Consider the following 17263-nt stretch of genomic DNA (forward strand, 5'->3'; position numbering starts at 1 on the left):
AAACAACTCACTCTGCCACGATGCTGACATCACTCCTTCAATGATTTTTAATAAACTTACCGAGTTATGCAACTATCACCTCAATCCAATTTTAGAACATTTCCATCACTCCAGTAGGATCTCTTGGGCCTGTTTACAGTTAATCCAGAAAGGGGGTTTTAATCTCAGTTGGGCACATGTATTAAAGGCGAAGCAGTGCACATCTGTGGGACAAAGGTATGTCAAGATGGGAACCCCCCTCAAGGGGCATAAAACTATGTGTATCTGAGTTAGTCATTGACATCATGTCATTTCCACCAAGAGTTCCTTTTCATGAGCTTTTCTTTGCTCAAATCTTGGGTGATTGTGTGTTTTAAGAAGGGAGACCATTCACTAATGGGACCTCTTCACCCTTTTATTTCCTAATGTAGCTAGTGCTAAATAATTCTTAGGCAATCAGGAAGCAGTTATGGGCTTGCTGCATGGATAAGAAAGTAGCTAGATGTTCTGGAGATGTTTCTGTTTTCCAGTGTTGTAGAAGAAAAAAGCCATCAGTCATAGCACTGGAGAAGGAAATAGGCAAGGCAAATCTGGAGTCCAAGAAAGAATAGGGATTTCAGCAAATTGGACCCAAGAAGGTACCTAGTAGGTGTCTTCAGCTCTTTGCAACTGTGCCTGATTGCTATTTGTCTACTGCTATGTAGAATTATGACTTTAATCTGCCTGAGTTTTGTATGCCTATATATAGTTAAATTATCTATCAGGATAGACTCTTAGATGTGAAAGGAACTCTAAGTATCATCTATCTTGTCAGATTTATTTATCAATATTTTACACAATAGATGCCGACAGAAGGGAAAAGATTTGCTTAAGGTCACACAACTTGTTAGTAAGAGAAATGGGACTAGAACCTTAGTTTTCTGATACTCAGCCCATCACATCAAATATACAATGCCCTAGAACTAGAAAGAAGCCAGAAACAAGACTCATAAAACAATATCTTAAAGGCAATTAAAAACATCTTGAACTGATTTTTATAATTTCTTTGGGAGGAGATAAACATGTAATATTAAAGGGATAATTATTCCAAATAAATAAACTTGCACAAATCCCATTTCAATAATAGTAGATGAATAATTTTTGCTGGTATTTAAAAATGTTTCCTATGATAGTTATGCTTTAATAAATGAAATAGTAGGTTCTGCATTAGTTTGATGAATGTAGGTATGTGAGACATAGAAGCTGCAAAACATTTATTTTAGCAGATTAAAATGTATTCAGTCCAGTTATCAATCTCAAAGGATATTTTAAATCAAAAGATATTTTCAATAATCTCTAAGAAAGATAAAAATATGAAGGAGACATACTTTGTAGGATGTGGATTCATACTGTACCACAATTTAGTTTTGGTGAAAACTATTTTATATTTTCCATATTTTAAACTATACCTCAAGTTCTAAATTGAACAGCAACCACCTCAGTCAACATTCCATAACATACCACAAATCAGTGCAATACTCAGTGAAAGATAATGTCATTGGACATGCCAAAATTATTAGCTCACATAAAAATTGACACTTTTGTCTAAAATTTATGATTTTCAGTTTTGAAACACAAAGAGAAAACTCTGAAATAGGATATAATGTTTAAACATTTTCAATATAGGTAAGAAACAGTCTTTTGGAACGGAATGGATAATGTCTCCCTTGCAAGATTGCCAAAACAGCTCCTGGAGGATGAATTATGGTAATAAACAAGAGATGCTTCATTTGTAACTAGAAATGGATGTGAACACATAAATTTTCAGAATAAATCATTTTAATAGACCGTGTAAAAATATGAGTCATCATATGTATAATGTTTCATCATTCTGATTAGAGGGGTGATCAACACTGGGTGTGTTTTAAAGAGTTTAGAATGCTAGTATAAAATGGCTCCCCACTTCCCTACTTCTACTCCCAAAGTGCTATAAATTACTATTTTCATACTATCAAAGTAATTATCAGGGCACAAGCCAAACAGCTGAATATGTTACTTTGAAAAAATTACAGTACAGAAGGTTGGTATATGCTTTTTTATTATTTCATATGAATGTAAGTTGACATGTAGAATTGATTTTTCCCACTTTGTTCTAAATAAAATTCCAAAATGCTGGTATTCTCTCATACTTCTAAAAAGTTTGCAAAATATTCATTTGAAAAATTAAGGCAGAGAATAGTTTTCATGAGAGGTTTTAGATGGTTGTACATAAAAGTGAAAGTGTTTTTATTGCTAAAATTCACAAATTTAAAATAAAATTATTTCCTAAAAAAATATCTTCTGCTGTCACATCGATTTTCTTGAAAGTAAGGCAGTTCTTTTGGTATCAGGTAAATGTTTGTAAGGATTTCTACTAAATGAGATTTACTTGTAAGTAAGAATTGAAGTGTATCTAGCAATTTCTATATTTTATGTAATTTATTTTAGAACTTCCTAAAAAAGTAAAAATGCAAAAAAATAGATTAATTGATTAGGAAGTGTTGAATTGCAACAGCACATAGAATGGCAACTAGTGCAAATCCTATCACAAGGATTAGAACAAACGTATCATCACTCATCTCTATCCTGGTCTTTTCATTTTTTTCTTCACTCAGGCTGCTTCTCCCCTTTCCTCCACGGCCTTTGCCAGCCCCTGGCTGTTGCTTATGAGTTGAGAGCAGAGCACTGGGGCTATATGGTCCCCAGAGCTCTTGTATCCCAGCAGAAGTCTGATATTGGCGTCCAGCACAGACCTTGAAGCGATAATGTGAATTTGGGAGAAAGTTCGAAAAGGAGAATGAAGTGTTCGGTCCTTTGTAAATCTACAGGAAAAGGAGTCAAAGTGAAAATTATATTTTCTTACCAAATAAAATAATATGGTATGGTTTTTGACAACAGAAAATATATGAATGCATCCATTCATTTCATGAATATGTGCACAACAAAAACAGAAATTTACTCTTACAGTCTCTAATGTCCTGAGGACCCAGTACTGTTTAGGTAATTTTGTTCAATGTAAGAAATAACAAAGACTTATAATTGTTAAACTTTAATTGCATTTGGTTTGGAATGACTTGTGCGTGTGGTCAGCAGAATCTAGAAATGACAAATCATTCAATAGTAATAAATTAATTAAATGAATAAGCTGATTATTCAAAAATAAGTATTACTTACATGAAACTTCAGGGACCAGATAGGGATTATAGACAATATTTAGTTACTTTAAACATCCTAAAACAATATCTTACTCCTTGACAAGAGCTTAATCCCCAGCAGGATAAAAAACTATAAAATTTTAAAGATTAAATGTGCAAGAATTTACCAGGTCAGTTCCTTTTTCACTGATGAGTTGAAGATTGTAAACAATGTGATCTCCTTTTATTGGCTCCAAAGATTCCCATTTGACCTCGCAAATATTGCTATTCACCTGACGTAATTTAGGTGCTAGAAAAAGAGAATTTCAGTTTAGAGGATTCCATTTGTCCTAGATGGTCTTGAACACATTGAAGTTTCTCATACAATTTTCTATGGTTGTTAAAAGGCTGCCTGTGTAGGCTTAAATCTAAGAAATATATAGTTATAGTTCTTATTGTTAAGCCTTTTGCTACACCATCAGGCATCTTAATAATTGTAATAAAAACTTTAAGAACTTAAAACTATCAATTAATAATGCATGTTTCATTTTTCTAGTAAGATCTTATTACAACTTTTAAACTATTGTTTAATCCCAACTGGTATAATCTCTTGCATCATATTTATATGATGCATCATACATTTGGAAGCATTTTCACATACATTAATAATTTTATGATCACAGCAACTGTGTAGAGCAGGATCTTTATTTCATGTTATTAATCTCTCTACATTTCAGGAAAACGGGGCTTAAATACATATAAAGAGAACAATGCATTATTGTGGTCTAAGTCGTGTTTAATTCCAATATGTTCCAGTTAGCTTTACACTGAAAACAAAGTATTTCATAATAGTGATTGGACTCCTGTGTGGATGGACTGGAACAACTTTCAAACTGGGAAGGAAAAAATCATCAAAGTTCAAGCTTTCATGACTGCAAATTGGCCTCGTTATACATTATAGACAGCAGTTTATTTTACTGTTCAAAGAAGAGTAGATTCAGAGTTTCAGAAATTACCAAATATGTACTAATTGCCAAATACGACAGTACAAATTTGTACTAAATATGTACCAAATTCTAAGTTTACATAGTCTTATTTTTTCAGCTTTAATCAATATAATCACACCTATCAGTTGATGAGTTTTGTGTATTAATCCATTTGAGAAAATATAAGACATAACAAGGAAAGGATATCATGACAAATTTGAAGGAGAACTATGACGAGAATCAGGAGCCTACAATTCTAATTTTGGCTCTGCCATTGGCTCATAGTGTCCTTTAGCTGAGTTACTTACCATTTTGGGGATTCAGTTCCTTCCCCTTAAAAAATGGCAGTGGTGATAGAGTGATTGGCTGAATTGGTTGATCTCAAAGATATTTTTTAAATATTATGATTCTGGGAGTCTCATTAAATTCTACAATGCTCTTTGAATCCATAATTGAGTACTAGTTTCTTTTGGTATTATATTCTTGAATACTTAAAATAAACCTTACTGTGGAGTTTTATATATGAGCTTTTGGAACTCAAATTAATGCAATCTTCATTGTCATGGCTTATAATACTTACCTTTAAGTGTGGCTGGTGGGGTTTTGGTTGTAGTGAAGGTATAGATACCAGACAGTGGTCCGTCACCAGCTTCATTACATGCCTGGATTTTAAATTTGTATTGAGTATATTCACTCAGTCTTTGCACTTTGTGAGTCTGACAAGGTCCATTGTAAATGATACAAAATCTGGGAGTGAGAATTGAGATGGGGGAAGCAATATTATTAATCAACAGGGATACAGGTACAAATAATTCTATATAACTGACTTAGAACTGGTTTTAAAACTTCAATAAGGCCTAAATAAATCAACTTGAAGCCTAATAGGTAAAACACAAAAGAAAAAAATCAGGCTGTAAATATCATAATAGCAAGGTGTTGGCTTTCATATATCTTTGGTAACTTCTATTCCCTGGTATTAATGTATGTTGTATAAAGAAAGAAGTGTTTTAGAAGAACACAAAAATAGAAAGCTAATGGCCCCGTCGTGTAGTGGTTAAGTGCGTGTGCTCCATTGCTGACGGCCCGGGTTTGGATCCCGGGCATGCACCAATGCACCACTTGTCAGGCCAAGCTGTGGTGGTGTCCCACATAAAGTGGAGGAAGATGGGCACAGATGTTAGCCCAAGGCCAGTCTTCCTCAGCAAAAAGAGGAGGATTGGCATGGATGTTAGCTCAGGGCTGATCTTCCTCACACACACACACACACACACACACACACACAAATAGAAAGCTAAGTTATCAGTAGAAATTTAAGAAAGCATATCTAACATAATGGGCTGCTTTCACATCTATTAGTTCATTGAAACCACTTTAGATTATAGGATTAATGTAGAAAATTTTAGAACATTCTTGTTATAACACATGTTAAATAGTAAAAATAGTTTACCTGCCAGATCGATCTCCCATTAACAAATTGTAGCTTATAAGGTTGGAAAGTAACCCTTTGCTTGAAGAGTTACCCCATTTCAGTTTGAGGCTCTGGTGTCCACAGACCACACAGTCAAGATGTGGAGGCTCAGGTGGTAGTGGCTTGGTTTTGGCTCTTATTGATTGGCTAAAAGGGCTTAGTCCATAATGATTGATAGCTTGAATTCTGATTCTAGTGGTGAGAAGAAAAAAAACTATATTAATTTAGATTTAGAAAAGAAAATAATTTTCTACATTTAAGCTAAACCCCTAGTAACCCTACTTAGGATATTAACCATCATATTATACTAATTATTAGAGACAAATTTTTGAGACAAAAATCTTCAATTTTCATGATCACTACTGACAATTCTTTTTTTTTTTTATGAGGAAGATCAGCCCTGGGCTAACATCCATGCCCATCTTCCTCTACTTTATATGGGATGCCACCACAGCGTGGCTTGACAAGCGGTATGTCAGTCCACGCCCGGGATTCGAACCTGTGAACCCCAGGCTGCCGAAGCAGAGCACGCGAACTTAACCGCTACACCACCGGGCTGGCCCCATTACTGACAATTCTTGATGAGAAGGAGAAAATGGCTGTTAGCAATGCCAAGTTTTTCTAAACAGTGGAACTTTCTTTCAAAGGAAATATTATGTAGACCATATAAAACATACAAATGTAGATTTGCTCAAAATTTTCAAAAAACTTTCCATCTACCCAGAGTAAGATATAAGCCACTTACTTGTATGTGGTATCAGGCTGTAGATTTTTCAGAAGACATTCTGTTACTCTATCAACAGTCAAAAGTTTTCTGTCTCCATATTCAACGTTATATCCAGTGATTGGAGAGCCATGGCAATCCGGTTCCTCCCACTGAATAGCAATGCAAGATGATGCCAATTTGGCTGGAACTTTGTTTTCAACCTCATGTAGCATTGGTACTACTGCTGGTACAGTTGCTGGTGTGGTTACCATACCAGTTCCTCCAAACATTCCAACTCCAACTATATTTACAGCCTGAAAAAGTGTACGCTCTTAGAGATTCATTATTTTTTTGGTGCATAAACCAATTTGTTGCATAAAAACAAAATAAATTTTCTTAAACTCAAGTTCTAACAATATAGTTCTTTTTTAATTTGAGATATAATTGACATATAACATTGTGTAAATTTAAGATGTATAACCTGTTGATTTATATATTGTAATATGAAACAATATAGTTCTAAGATGCTGACATACATGCTGAAATCTTTAGGTTGCATATTTAGGAAGATGAAGAGTCTAAATATGAGAAGGTAAGTGAAGAGTGCTAATATGGACACTTCAGGAAAAATATACCCAAACTGAACTCATCATTTACCCCACTGAACTTTCTTCCTTTTCTTCATCTTGTAGTTTCTGCTGGTGGTAGCCTGAAGTTCACATCCATTCACTAAGTTTCATTGATTTTGTAAAACCTTTTCATTTTGAGATCATTGTAGAGTCACATGTACCCTTTACCTACTTTACCCCAAAGGTAACATTTTGCATAACTATAGTACAATATTACAATCAGGAAATTGACATTGATAAAATTCATTAGACTATTCAGATTTCACCAGCTTTACATGCACTCATTTGTGTGTGTATTTAGTTCTGTGCAGTTTTATCACTTGTGTAGCTTTATGTGACCACCAACACAGTTAAGATATAGAAGTTCCACTACAAGAATGCCTTGTGCTACCCTTTTATAGCCACAGCAACCTCCCTCCCTCTCCCTTTTTCTAATCTGTGGCAACCAGTAATTTCTTCATCCCTATAATTTTGTCTTTTCAAGAATGTTATATAAATGGAATAATGCAGTATGTAAATTTTTCAGATAGGCTTTTTTTCAGTCAGCATAATCCCCCTGAGATCCATCAAAGTTGTTGTGTGTATCAGTAGTTTGATTCTTTTTATTGCTGAATGGTATGCCATGGTATGGATGTACTACATATTGTTTAACCATTTGCCTGTTGAAGGACACCTTAGCTGCTTCTAGTTTTTGGCTCTTACAAATAAAAGTACTATGAATATCCAGGTACAGGTCTTTATTCTGGACATAAGTTTTCATTTCTTTGGGATAGTGCCCAAGAATGCTGGGCATATAGTAGGTGCATGTTTAGTTTTGTAAGAAACTGCCATAGTCTTTTCGAGAGTGGATTTAATTCCCACTAGAAATGTATGAGTAATCCAGTTTCCCAATCTTTACCAGTATTTAGTGTTATCACTGTTTCTTATTTTAGCCATTCTGATAGGTGTGTCATGGTATCTCATTATGTGTTTCCCTAATGGCTAATGGTGTTGAAGGTCTTTTCATGTGCCTATCTGCCATCTGCATATCCTCTTCTGTGAATTGTCTGTTCACACCTTTCGCCCATTTTCTAACTGAGTTGTTTGGATTTTTAATTGTTGAGTTTGGGGAGATCTTTTTATATTCTAGATATTAGTTCTTTGTCAGATAAGTGTTTTGTAAAGATTCTTTTTGAGTTTGTAGCTTGTCTTTTCATCCTCTCCACAGGGTCTTATACAGAGAAAAAGTTTTTAAGTTTGAGAAGGTCAAATTTATCAATTGTTCATTTTATGGCTTGTGATTGTGGTATCTAGATTAAGAACACTTTGCCTAGACTATATCCTGAAGATTTTCTCCTGTGATTTTTTTCTAAAAGTTTTATAGTTTAATTTTCAGTTTTCTATGACCTATTTTGAGTAATTATTTGTATAAGGTGTGAGGTTTAGGTTGATTTTACTTTTTTTTTTGCCTATAGATATCCAGTTTCTCCAGGGTAATTTGTTAAAAAGGCCATCCTTAACTTATTTGCATCTTGTCAAAAAACAGTTGGGCATATTTGTCTGGGTTTATTTCTGGGTTCTCTCTTTTGTTCAATCAACTTAGGTATCTGACCATACACTAATAACTATACTGTTTTGATTACTGTAGTTATATAGTAGTATATAGTATACATTAAGTAGAGTGATTTCTTGAACCTTAATTTTCTCTTTCAAGATTGATTTATCTATTCTAGGTCCTGTAACTTTCTATATAAATTTTAGAATGAGATGGCATGTATTGATAAACAATCCTGCTGGGATTTTGATAGGAACTGCATTAAACCTATAAATCAATTTGGGGGAAACTGACATCTTTACTATGTCAAGTCTTTTCAATCTATGAACATGATATGTCTCTCTAGTTACTTAAGTATTTTTGATCAATCAACATTTTGTAATTTTCAGCATACATGTACAGTACATGGTTTGTTGGATTTATACCTAAATATTTCATTTTATTTGGACTGATCATAAATCGTATTGTATTTTTTAAAAATTATTTTATCGAGGTCATATTGGCTTATTTTGTGTAAATTTCAGGTGTACGTTATTATATTTCAGTTTCTATGTAGACTGCATCGTGTTCACCACCAATAGTCTAGTTTTTATCCCTCACCATACATATGTGTCCCTTTACCCCTTTCACTCTCCCCCCACCCCTTTCCCTCTAGTAACCACTAGTTTGTTCTCCTTGTCTATGTGTTGGTTTATTTTCCACATATCAGTGAAATCATATGGTATTTGTCTTTCTCTGTCTGACTTATTTGGCTTAGTATAATACCCTTAAGGTCTATCCATGTTGTTGCAAATGGGACAATTCTGTCTTTTTTATGGCTGAGTACTATTCCATTGTGTATATATACCACATCTTCTTTATCCATTCATCCCTTGATGGGCACTTGGGTTGCTTCCACATCTTGGCTATTGGGAATAACGCTGTGATGAACATAGGGATGCATAAATCTCTTTGAGTTGTTGATTTCATGTTCTTTGGCTAAATACCCAGTAGTGGGATAGCTGGATTGTATGGCATTTCTATTTTTAATTTTTTGAGAAATCTCCATATTGTTTTCCATAGTGGCTGCACCAGTTTGCATTCCCACCAGCAGTGTATGAGGGTTCCATTTTCTCCACATCCTCTCCAACATTTGCTATTTCTTGTCTTGTTAATTATAGCTATTTTGACAGGTGTAAGGTGCTATCTCATTGTAGTTTTGATTTGCATTTCCCTAATAATTAGTGATGTTGAACATCTTTTCACGTGCCTGTTGGCCATCTGTATATCTTCTTTGTAAAAATGTCTGTTCATATCATCTGCCCATTTTTGATTGGGTTGTTTGTTTTTTGTTGTTGAGTTGTATGAGTTCTTTATATATTTTGGAAATTAAGCCCTTGTCAGATACATGGTTTGCAAACATTTTCTCTCAGTTGGTGGGTTGTCTTTTCATTTTGTTGATGGTTTCCTTTGCCTTGCAGAAAGTTTTTAGTCTGATGTAATCCAATTTGTTAATTTTTTCTTTTGTTTCCCATGCCTGAGTAGAGATGGTATTCAAAAAGATGCTGCTAAGACTGATGTCAGAGAGTATCCTGCCTATATTTTCTTCTAGGAGTTTTATGGTTTCATGTATTACATTCAAGTCTTTAATCCATTTTGAGTTAATTTTTGTGTATGGTATAAGATAATGGTCTACTTTCATTTTATTTTTCTTTTTTTTGGTGAGGAAGATTGGCCTTAAGCTAACATCCATTGCCAATCCTCCTCTTTTTGCTGAGGAAGATTAGCCCTCAGCTAATGTCTGTGCCCATCTTCCTCTATTTTGCATATGGGATGCTGCCACAGCATAGCTTGATGAGCAGTGCATAGGTCTGTGCCTGGGATCTGAACCTGCAAACCCCGGGCCATGGAAGCAGAGCGTGCAAACTTAACCACTACGCCACCAGGCCAGCCCCAGCTTTCTTTTTTTTTTTGATAATTTTATTTATTTTTTTCCCCCAAAGTCCCAGTAGATAGTTGTATGTCATAGCTGCACATCCCTCTAGTTGCCGTATGTGGGATGAGGCCCCAGCATTGCCAGAGAAGCTGTGCGTCGGTGCGTGCTCGGGATCCGAACCCGGGCCACCAGCAGCGGAGCGCGCGCACTTAACTGCTAAGCCACGGGGCCGGCCCCCCAGCTTTCATTCTTTAGCATGTGGCTGTCCAGTTTTCCCAGCACCGTTTATTTGAAGAGATTTTCCTCTTTCCATTGTATGTTCTTGGCTCCTTTGTCAAAAATTAGCTGTCTGTAGATGTGTGAGTTTATTTCAGGGCTCTCAATTCTGTTCCATTCATCTGTGTGATTTTGTGCCAGTACCATGCTGTTTTGATTACTATAGCTTTGTAGTATATTTTGAAATCAGGGAGAGTGATACTTCCAGCTGTGTTCTTTTCTCACAGGATTTTTTTGTCTATTCAGGGTCTTTTGCTGTTCCACATAAATTTTAGGATTTTTTGTTCTACCGCTATGAAAAATATCATTAGAACTTTGATAGGTATTGCATTGAATCTATAGATTTCTTTAGGAAGTATGGATGTTTTAAATATGTTAATTCATCCAATCCATGAGCATGGAATATCTTTCCATTTCTCTGTGTCTTCTTCTATTTCTTCCAACAATGTTTTATAGTTTTCAGTGTACAGGTCTTTCACCTCCTTGGTTAAATTTATTCATAGCTATTTTATTCTTTTTATTGCGATTGTAAATGGGGTTTTATTCTTAATTTCTCATTCTGCTATTTCATTGTTAGTGTATAGAAATGCGGCTGATTTTTGTATTTGATTTTGTATCTTGCAACTTTAATGTATTGGGTTATTATTTCTAATAGTTTTCTGTGGATTCTTTAGAGTTTTCTATATAAACATTCATGTCAGTTGAATGTTTTTCATGTCAGTGACAGTTTTGTTTCTTTCTCTCCAATATGGATCCCTTTCATTTCTTTTTCTTGCCTGATTGCTCTGACTCGCACTTCCGATACTATGTTAAATAAGAGTGGTGAAAGTGGGCATCCTTGTCTGGTTCTCCTTCTTACAGGGGTAGCTTTCAGCTTTTCACTGTTGAGTATGATATTAGCTGTGGGTTTGTCATATATGGCCTTTATTATGTTGAGGAACTTTCCTTCTATTCTCGTTTTATTGAATTTTTATCATAAATTGATGCTGTATCTTGTGGAATGCTTTTTCTGTATCTATTGAGATGATCATGTGATTTTTATTCTTCATTTTATTGATGTGGTGTATCATGTTGATTGATTTGCGGATCTTGAACCATTCCTGTATCCCTGGAAAAAAATCCCACTTGATCATGATGTATGATCTGTTTAATGTATGTTGTATTTGATTTGCTAGTATTTTGTTGAAGAGTTTTGCATCTATGTTCATAACTGATATTGGCCTGTAATTTACTTTTTTTGTGTTGTCCTTGTTTGTTTTGGTACCAGGGTAATGTTGGCCTCATAGAATGAGTTAGGAAGCTTCCGCTTCTCTTCAATGTATTGGAAGAGTTTGAGAAGGAAAGGTGTTAAGTTTTCTTTGAATGTTTGGTAGAATTCACCGGGGAAGCTGTCTGGTCCTGCACTTTTGTTTTTTGGGAGGTATTTGAGCACCTCTTTGATCTCCTTACTAGTATTGGTCTATTCAGATTCTCTATTTCTTCTTGATTCAGTTTTGGAAGGTTGTATGATTCTAAGAAATTTATCCATTTCTTCTAGATTATCCAATTTGTTGGCGTATAGCTTTTCATAGTGTTCTCTTATAATCCTTTGTATTTCTGAGGTCTGTTGTAATTTTTCCTTTCTTTTCTGATTTTATTTATTTTAGCCTACTCTCTTTTTTTCTCGGTGAGTCTCGCTAAAGCTTTGTTAATTTTATCTTTTCAAAGAACCAGCTCTTGGTTTCATTGATTTTTTTCTCTGTTTTTTTTAGTGTCTATTTCATTTATTTTCACTCTGATTTTTATTATATCTGTCCTTCTACTGATTTTCGACTTTGCTTGTTCTTCTTTTTCTAGTTCCATTGAGTGCACCGTTAGGTTGTTTATTTGAGATTTGTCTCATTTTTTGAGGTAGGCCTGTATTGCTACAAACTTTTCTCTTAGTAATGCTTTTGCAGTATCCCATAAATTGTGGCATGACATTTTCGTTTGTCTCCAGGTATTTTTGGATTTCTCCTTTGACTTTTCATTGACCCAATAGTTGTTCAGTAGCATTTTGTTTTATCTCCACATATTTGTGACTTTTCCCGTTTTCTTCTTGCAGTTGATTTCTAGTTTCATACTGTTGTGATCAGAAAAGATGCTTGGTATTATTTCAATCTTCTTAAATTTATTGAGACTTGTTTGTGCCCTAATATGTGATCTATCCTGGAGAATGTTCCATGTGCATTTGAAAGGAATGTCTATTCTGTGGTTTTGGGATGGAATGTTCTGTATATATCTACTAAGTCCATCTGGTCTAATGTGTCATTTAAGGCCAATGTTTCCTTTTTCATCTTCTGTTTGGATGATCTATCCATTGATGTAAGTGGAATGTTAAAGTCCCCTATTGTTATTGTGTTACTATTTCTCCTTTTATGTCTGTTAATAATTGCTTTATATATTTAGGTGCTCCTATGTTGGGTGCATAAATATTTACAAGTGCTATATCCTCTTGTTGGATTGTTCCCTTTATCATTAAGTAGTCCCTTCTTTGTCTCATGTTGTTGTTTTTGTTTTAAAGTCTATTTTGTCTGATATGAGTATTGCTAACTCAGCTTTCTTTTCATTGCCATTTGCAAGGAGTATCTTTCTCTATCCCCTCACTTTCAGTTTGTGAGTCTCTTTAGGTCTAAAGTGTGTCTCTTGTATGCAGTATATGTATGGGTCTTGTGTTTTATCCATTCATCCACCCTATGTCCTTTGATTGGAGCATTTAGTCCATTGACATTTCAAGTAGCTATTGATAAGTACGTACTTATGGCCATTTTGTTACTTGTTTTCTGGGTGTTTTTGTGGTTCTTCTTTGTTCCTTTCTTCTTCTCTCACTCAAGGGAAGCCTTGTGATTTGATGGCTTTCTTTAGTATTATGTTTGGGTTTCTTTCTCTTTATTTTTTGTGTATTTATTATAAGCTTCTGGTGTGTGATTACCATGAGGTTCATATATAATAACTTGTGTAAACAGCAATCTATATTAAGTTGATGGTCTCTTAAGTTTGACCTTGTACTAAAAGCCCTGCCCTTTTACCCCCCTCCCCCAACGTTTTATGTTTTTGATATCATATTTAACCTCTTTTTTTGTGTATACTCCTTAACTTCTTATCATGGATATGGATATTTTTCGTACTTTTGCTTTTTGACTCTCATATCAGCTTTATAGGTCGTTGATCCACTACCTTTACTGTATATTTGCCTTTACCAGTGATTTTTTCTTTGATAATTTTCTTATTCCTATTTGTGGTCTTTTCTTTTCTACTTAAATAAGTCCCTTTAACATTTCTTGTAAGGCTGGTTAATTGGTGATAAACTCCTGTAGTTTTTGATTGTCTGGAAAACTCTTTATCTCTCCTTCCCTTCTGAATGATAACTTTTGTCGGGTAGAGTATTCTTGGCTGTAGGTTTTTCCTTTCAGCATTTTGAATATATTGTGCCACTCCTTTCTAGCCTGTGAAGTTTTTGTTGAGAAGTCAGCTGATAGCCTTATGGGGTTTCCTTCCTATGTAACTTGTTGCCTTTCTCTTGCAGCTTTTAGGATTCTCTCTTTATCTTTAATTCTTTTTTTTAAATTTTTTGTTTATTGCAGTAACATTGGTTTATAACATTGTAAAAATTTCAGGTGTACATCATTATACTTCTATTTCTGCATAGATTACATCATGTCCACTACCAAAATACTAATTACAACCCATCACTACACACATGCACCAAATTATCCCTTTCCCCCTCCTCCCTCCCCTCTTCCCCTCTGGTAACCACCAATCCAATCTCTGTCCCTATGTGTTTGTTTATTGTTGTTATTATCTACTGCTTAATGAAGGAAATCATATGGTATTTGACTTTCTCCCTCTGACTTATTTCACTTTGCATAATACCCTCAGTGTCCATCCATGTTGTCACAAATGGCTGGATTTCATTGTTTCTTATGGCTGAGTAGTATTCCATTGTGTATATATACCACATCTTCTTTATCCATTCGTCCCTTGATGGGCACTCAGGTTGCTTCCAAGTCTTGGCTATTGTGAATAAGGCTGCAATGAACACAGGGGTGCATGTACCTTTACAAATTGGTGTTTTCAAGTTCTTTAGATAAATACCCAACAGTGGAATAGCTGGATCATATGGTAGTTCTATTCTTGATTTTTTGAGGAATCGCCATACTGTTTTCCATAGTGGCTGCACCAGTTTGCACTCCCACCAGCAGTGTATGAGAGTTCCCTTTAATTCTTGACATTTTAATTATAATGTGTTTTGGTGTGAGCCTCCTTGTGTTCATCTTGTTTGGTGCTCTCTGTGGTTCCTGCACCTGGATGTCTGTTTTCTTCCTTGGGTTAGGAAAGTTTTCAGTTATTATTTCTTCAAATATGTTCTCTGCCCCTTTGTCTCTCTCTTCTCCTTCTGGGACACCAGAGAATATATATTATATAACATAATAAGGATGTTAGTACACTTGATGTTGTCCCAGAGGTCCCTTAGACTTTGTTCTTTTTAATTCATTTTTCTTTTTTCTGTTCAGCTTGGGTGATTTCCTCTACTCTTTCATCCAGCTTGCTGATCCATTCTTCTGTGTCATCTACTCTACTGTTGATTCCCTCTGGTGAATTTTTCATTTCTGTTATTGTATTCTTCAGCTCTGATTGGTTCTTTTTTATATTTTCCAGTGCCTTGTTGAAATTCTTACTGTATTCCTCTATTCTTATCCCAAGATCTGTTAGCATCCTTATGGTAATTAGTTCTTACTCTTTGTCAGGTAGATTGTTTATCTCTGTTTCATTTAGTCCTTTTTCTGAAGATTTGTCCTGTTTCCTATTTGGAACATATTCCTTTGTCTTCTCATTTTGCCTACTTCTCTGTGCCTATATCTATGTATTAGGTACATCAGCTACGTCTCCCGTTCTTGGAGATGTGGCCTTATGCAAGAGATGCCTTATGGGGCCCAGCAATGTGCTTCCCTCTAGTCACCAGTTCCAAATGTTCCAGGAGTGGCCCCTGTGTCGGCTTCATGTGCCCTTCTGTTGTGGTGGGGTTGCTCTTGCTGCGGGTGCACAGGTAGGCTAGGCTGGTCCCCAGGCTAGCTGGTTGTAAGGCTCAGCTGCATGTGGCTCCTGTGGTCACTTTATTTACTTTATTGAGTAGGGCAAGCCCCAGCACAGTTGGCTGCAAGGTCTAATAGTACACACTGCCTGCTATTTTGCTGTTAAGTGAATCAGGTCCTCAGCATGGCTTGTTCTTAAGCTCAGGTGCTCATAATTGCTGTAGGCCTCCAGCCTGTGAGGCTGTTGTCAGCTCTCTCAGGAGTGCGGCTGGGTGGGGCTGGCCCCAGGAGTGGCAGCACACAGTCATTTCAGGCACTGGAAGGCAGGGCAGATCCCCTGTGTAGCTGTTTGAGATGGCCAGTGGCACACGTCTGCTGCAGCCAACACACCCCAATGCCTGCTGGCCCACACAGCCCATCAACACAGTCCTGCCCCGGGTGCATGTCCTGCCCCACTGAGGTGTACCCACTTGCCCCACTGTAGAGGTCCCACACTCCCCACCTATGTAGGCCCACTAGTTCCCTGTGGGCTTGCTGGTAGGCAGGGCCAGTCCCTAGGATAGGCTGCTTGCCCTAGCTGTGCTTGATTAAATTGGTGTTCTAGTGGGCAGGGCAAACCCCGTACTAACAGGCCAGAGGAAGAAATCCAATGGTGTCCAACAGCGTCCATGTCATCATGCCTGCACTAGGTCACAATAATGGCTGCCACCAGTGTCTCAGTCTCTGGGGAACTAGGCCCAGCCACCTCCTGCCTCTTTGAGATGTGCTGAGAGCTTAGCAAGTGAAAGGACTATGCACCTTTCTTTCTGGTGATTTTGTGTTAGTTTCCAGAATGGGTGAATCTGTGCATGGGCCCTTTAAGAGAAGGCTTTTCTTTCTCTGAATTTCACTAGTTTTTCTGGGCATATTCCCCATTGGTTTCAAAAGCCAGCAAAGCCAGGTATTATGGGCACTTGTCTTGGTTGTGCTGAATTCAAAGGCTGGGATGCTTATTGTGGCATAGATCTCCCACTCAGATCCTTCCACTCCTCTGGGAAAAGCTTCATACCTTAAGATTGCTCCTGGCCATGCAGCGCTGTAGCTAAAATGTGTTTTTTTCCTCAGCAGAGGGGTATTTCTGACTCTTCCACCTCTGTCAGCGTTGTCCCTTGTTGTGGGGGTTCTTTTTATCCAGTTTCCTGTTCTCTCTCAGAGGTAATTGTTCCACAGGTAGTTGTAGATTTGTTGTGTCCACGGGAGGAGATGAGTTCAGAGTCCTCCTATGCCACCATTTTTCCAGACATCTCTCTTGATTTCTTTCAACAGTTTTTTTATAGTTTTCACTGCAAAAGTCTTTCACCTCTTTGGTTAAATTTATTCGTAGGTGTCTTATTCTTTTTGTTGTGATTGTCAATGGGATTGTATTCTTGATTTCTAATTTTCTCAGCTTTTTGAATCTGTTGGTTTATGTTTTCCCCCAAATTGGGAAGTTTTCATTATTTCTTTGCATAATTTTTCATTCCCACTCTTCCTCTTCTCTCCTTCTGGGAGTTTAATGATATGAATATTAGCTCTTTTTAAATTGTCC

At 36.3% G+C, this 17263-nt stretch overlaps 1 protein-coding gene across 1 annotated transcript in view; it reads right to left on the reverse strand.

The window, feature by feature from the left end:
• Window positions 1-2051: 2051 nt before the first annotated feature.
• Window positions 2052-17263, reverse strand: part of LOC131401175 (fibronectin type III domain containing protein 3C1-like) — a 50314-nt gene continuing 35102 nt past the window's right edge. The window contains exons 23-27 of the mRNA XM_058536242.1: window positions 6331-6605; window positions 5565-5777; window positions 4698-4864; window positions 3320-3441; window positions 2052-2819 (exon numbers count right to left, since the gene is read on the reverse strand). Coding sequence (XP_058392225.1) covers window positions 2481-2819; window positions 3320-3441; window positions 4698-4864; window positions 5565-5777; window positions 6331-6605 — 1116 coding nt within the window. The 3' untranslated portion in view covers window positions 2052-2480. The remainder of the gene's footprint in view (window positions 2820-3319; window positions 3442-4697; window positions 4865-5564; window positions 5778-6330; window positions 6606-17263) is intronic.

The sequence above is a fragment of the Diceros bicornis genome, chromosome X (genome assembly GCF_020826845.1).
Source record: "Diceros bicornis minor isolate mBicDic1 chromosome X, mDicBic1.mat.cur, whole genome shotgun sequence".
NCBI classification, from domain to species: domain Eukaryota; kingdom Metazoa; phylum Chordata; class Mammalia; order Perissodactyla; family Rhinocerotidae; genus Diceros; species Diceros bicornis.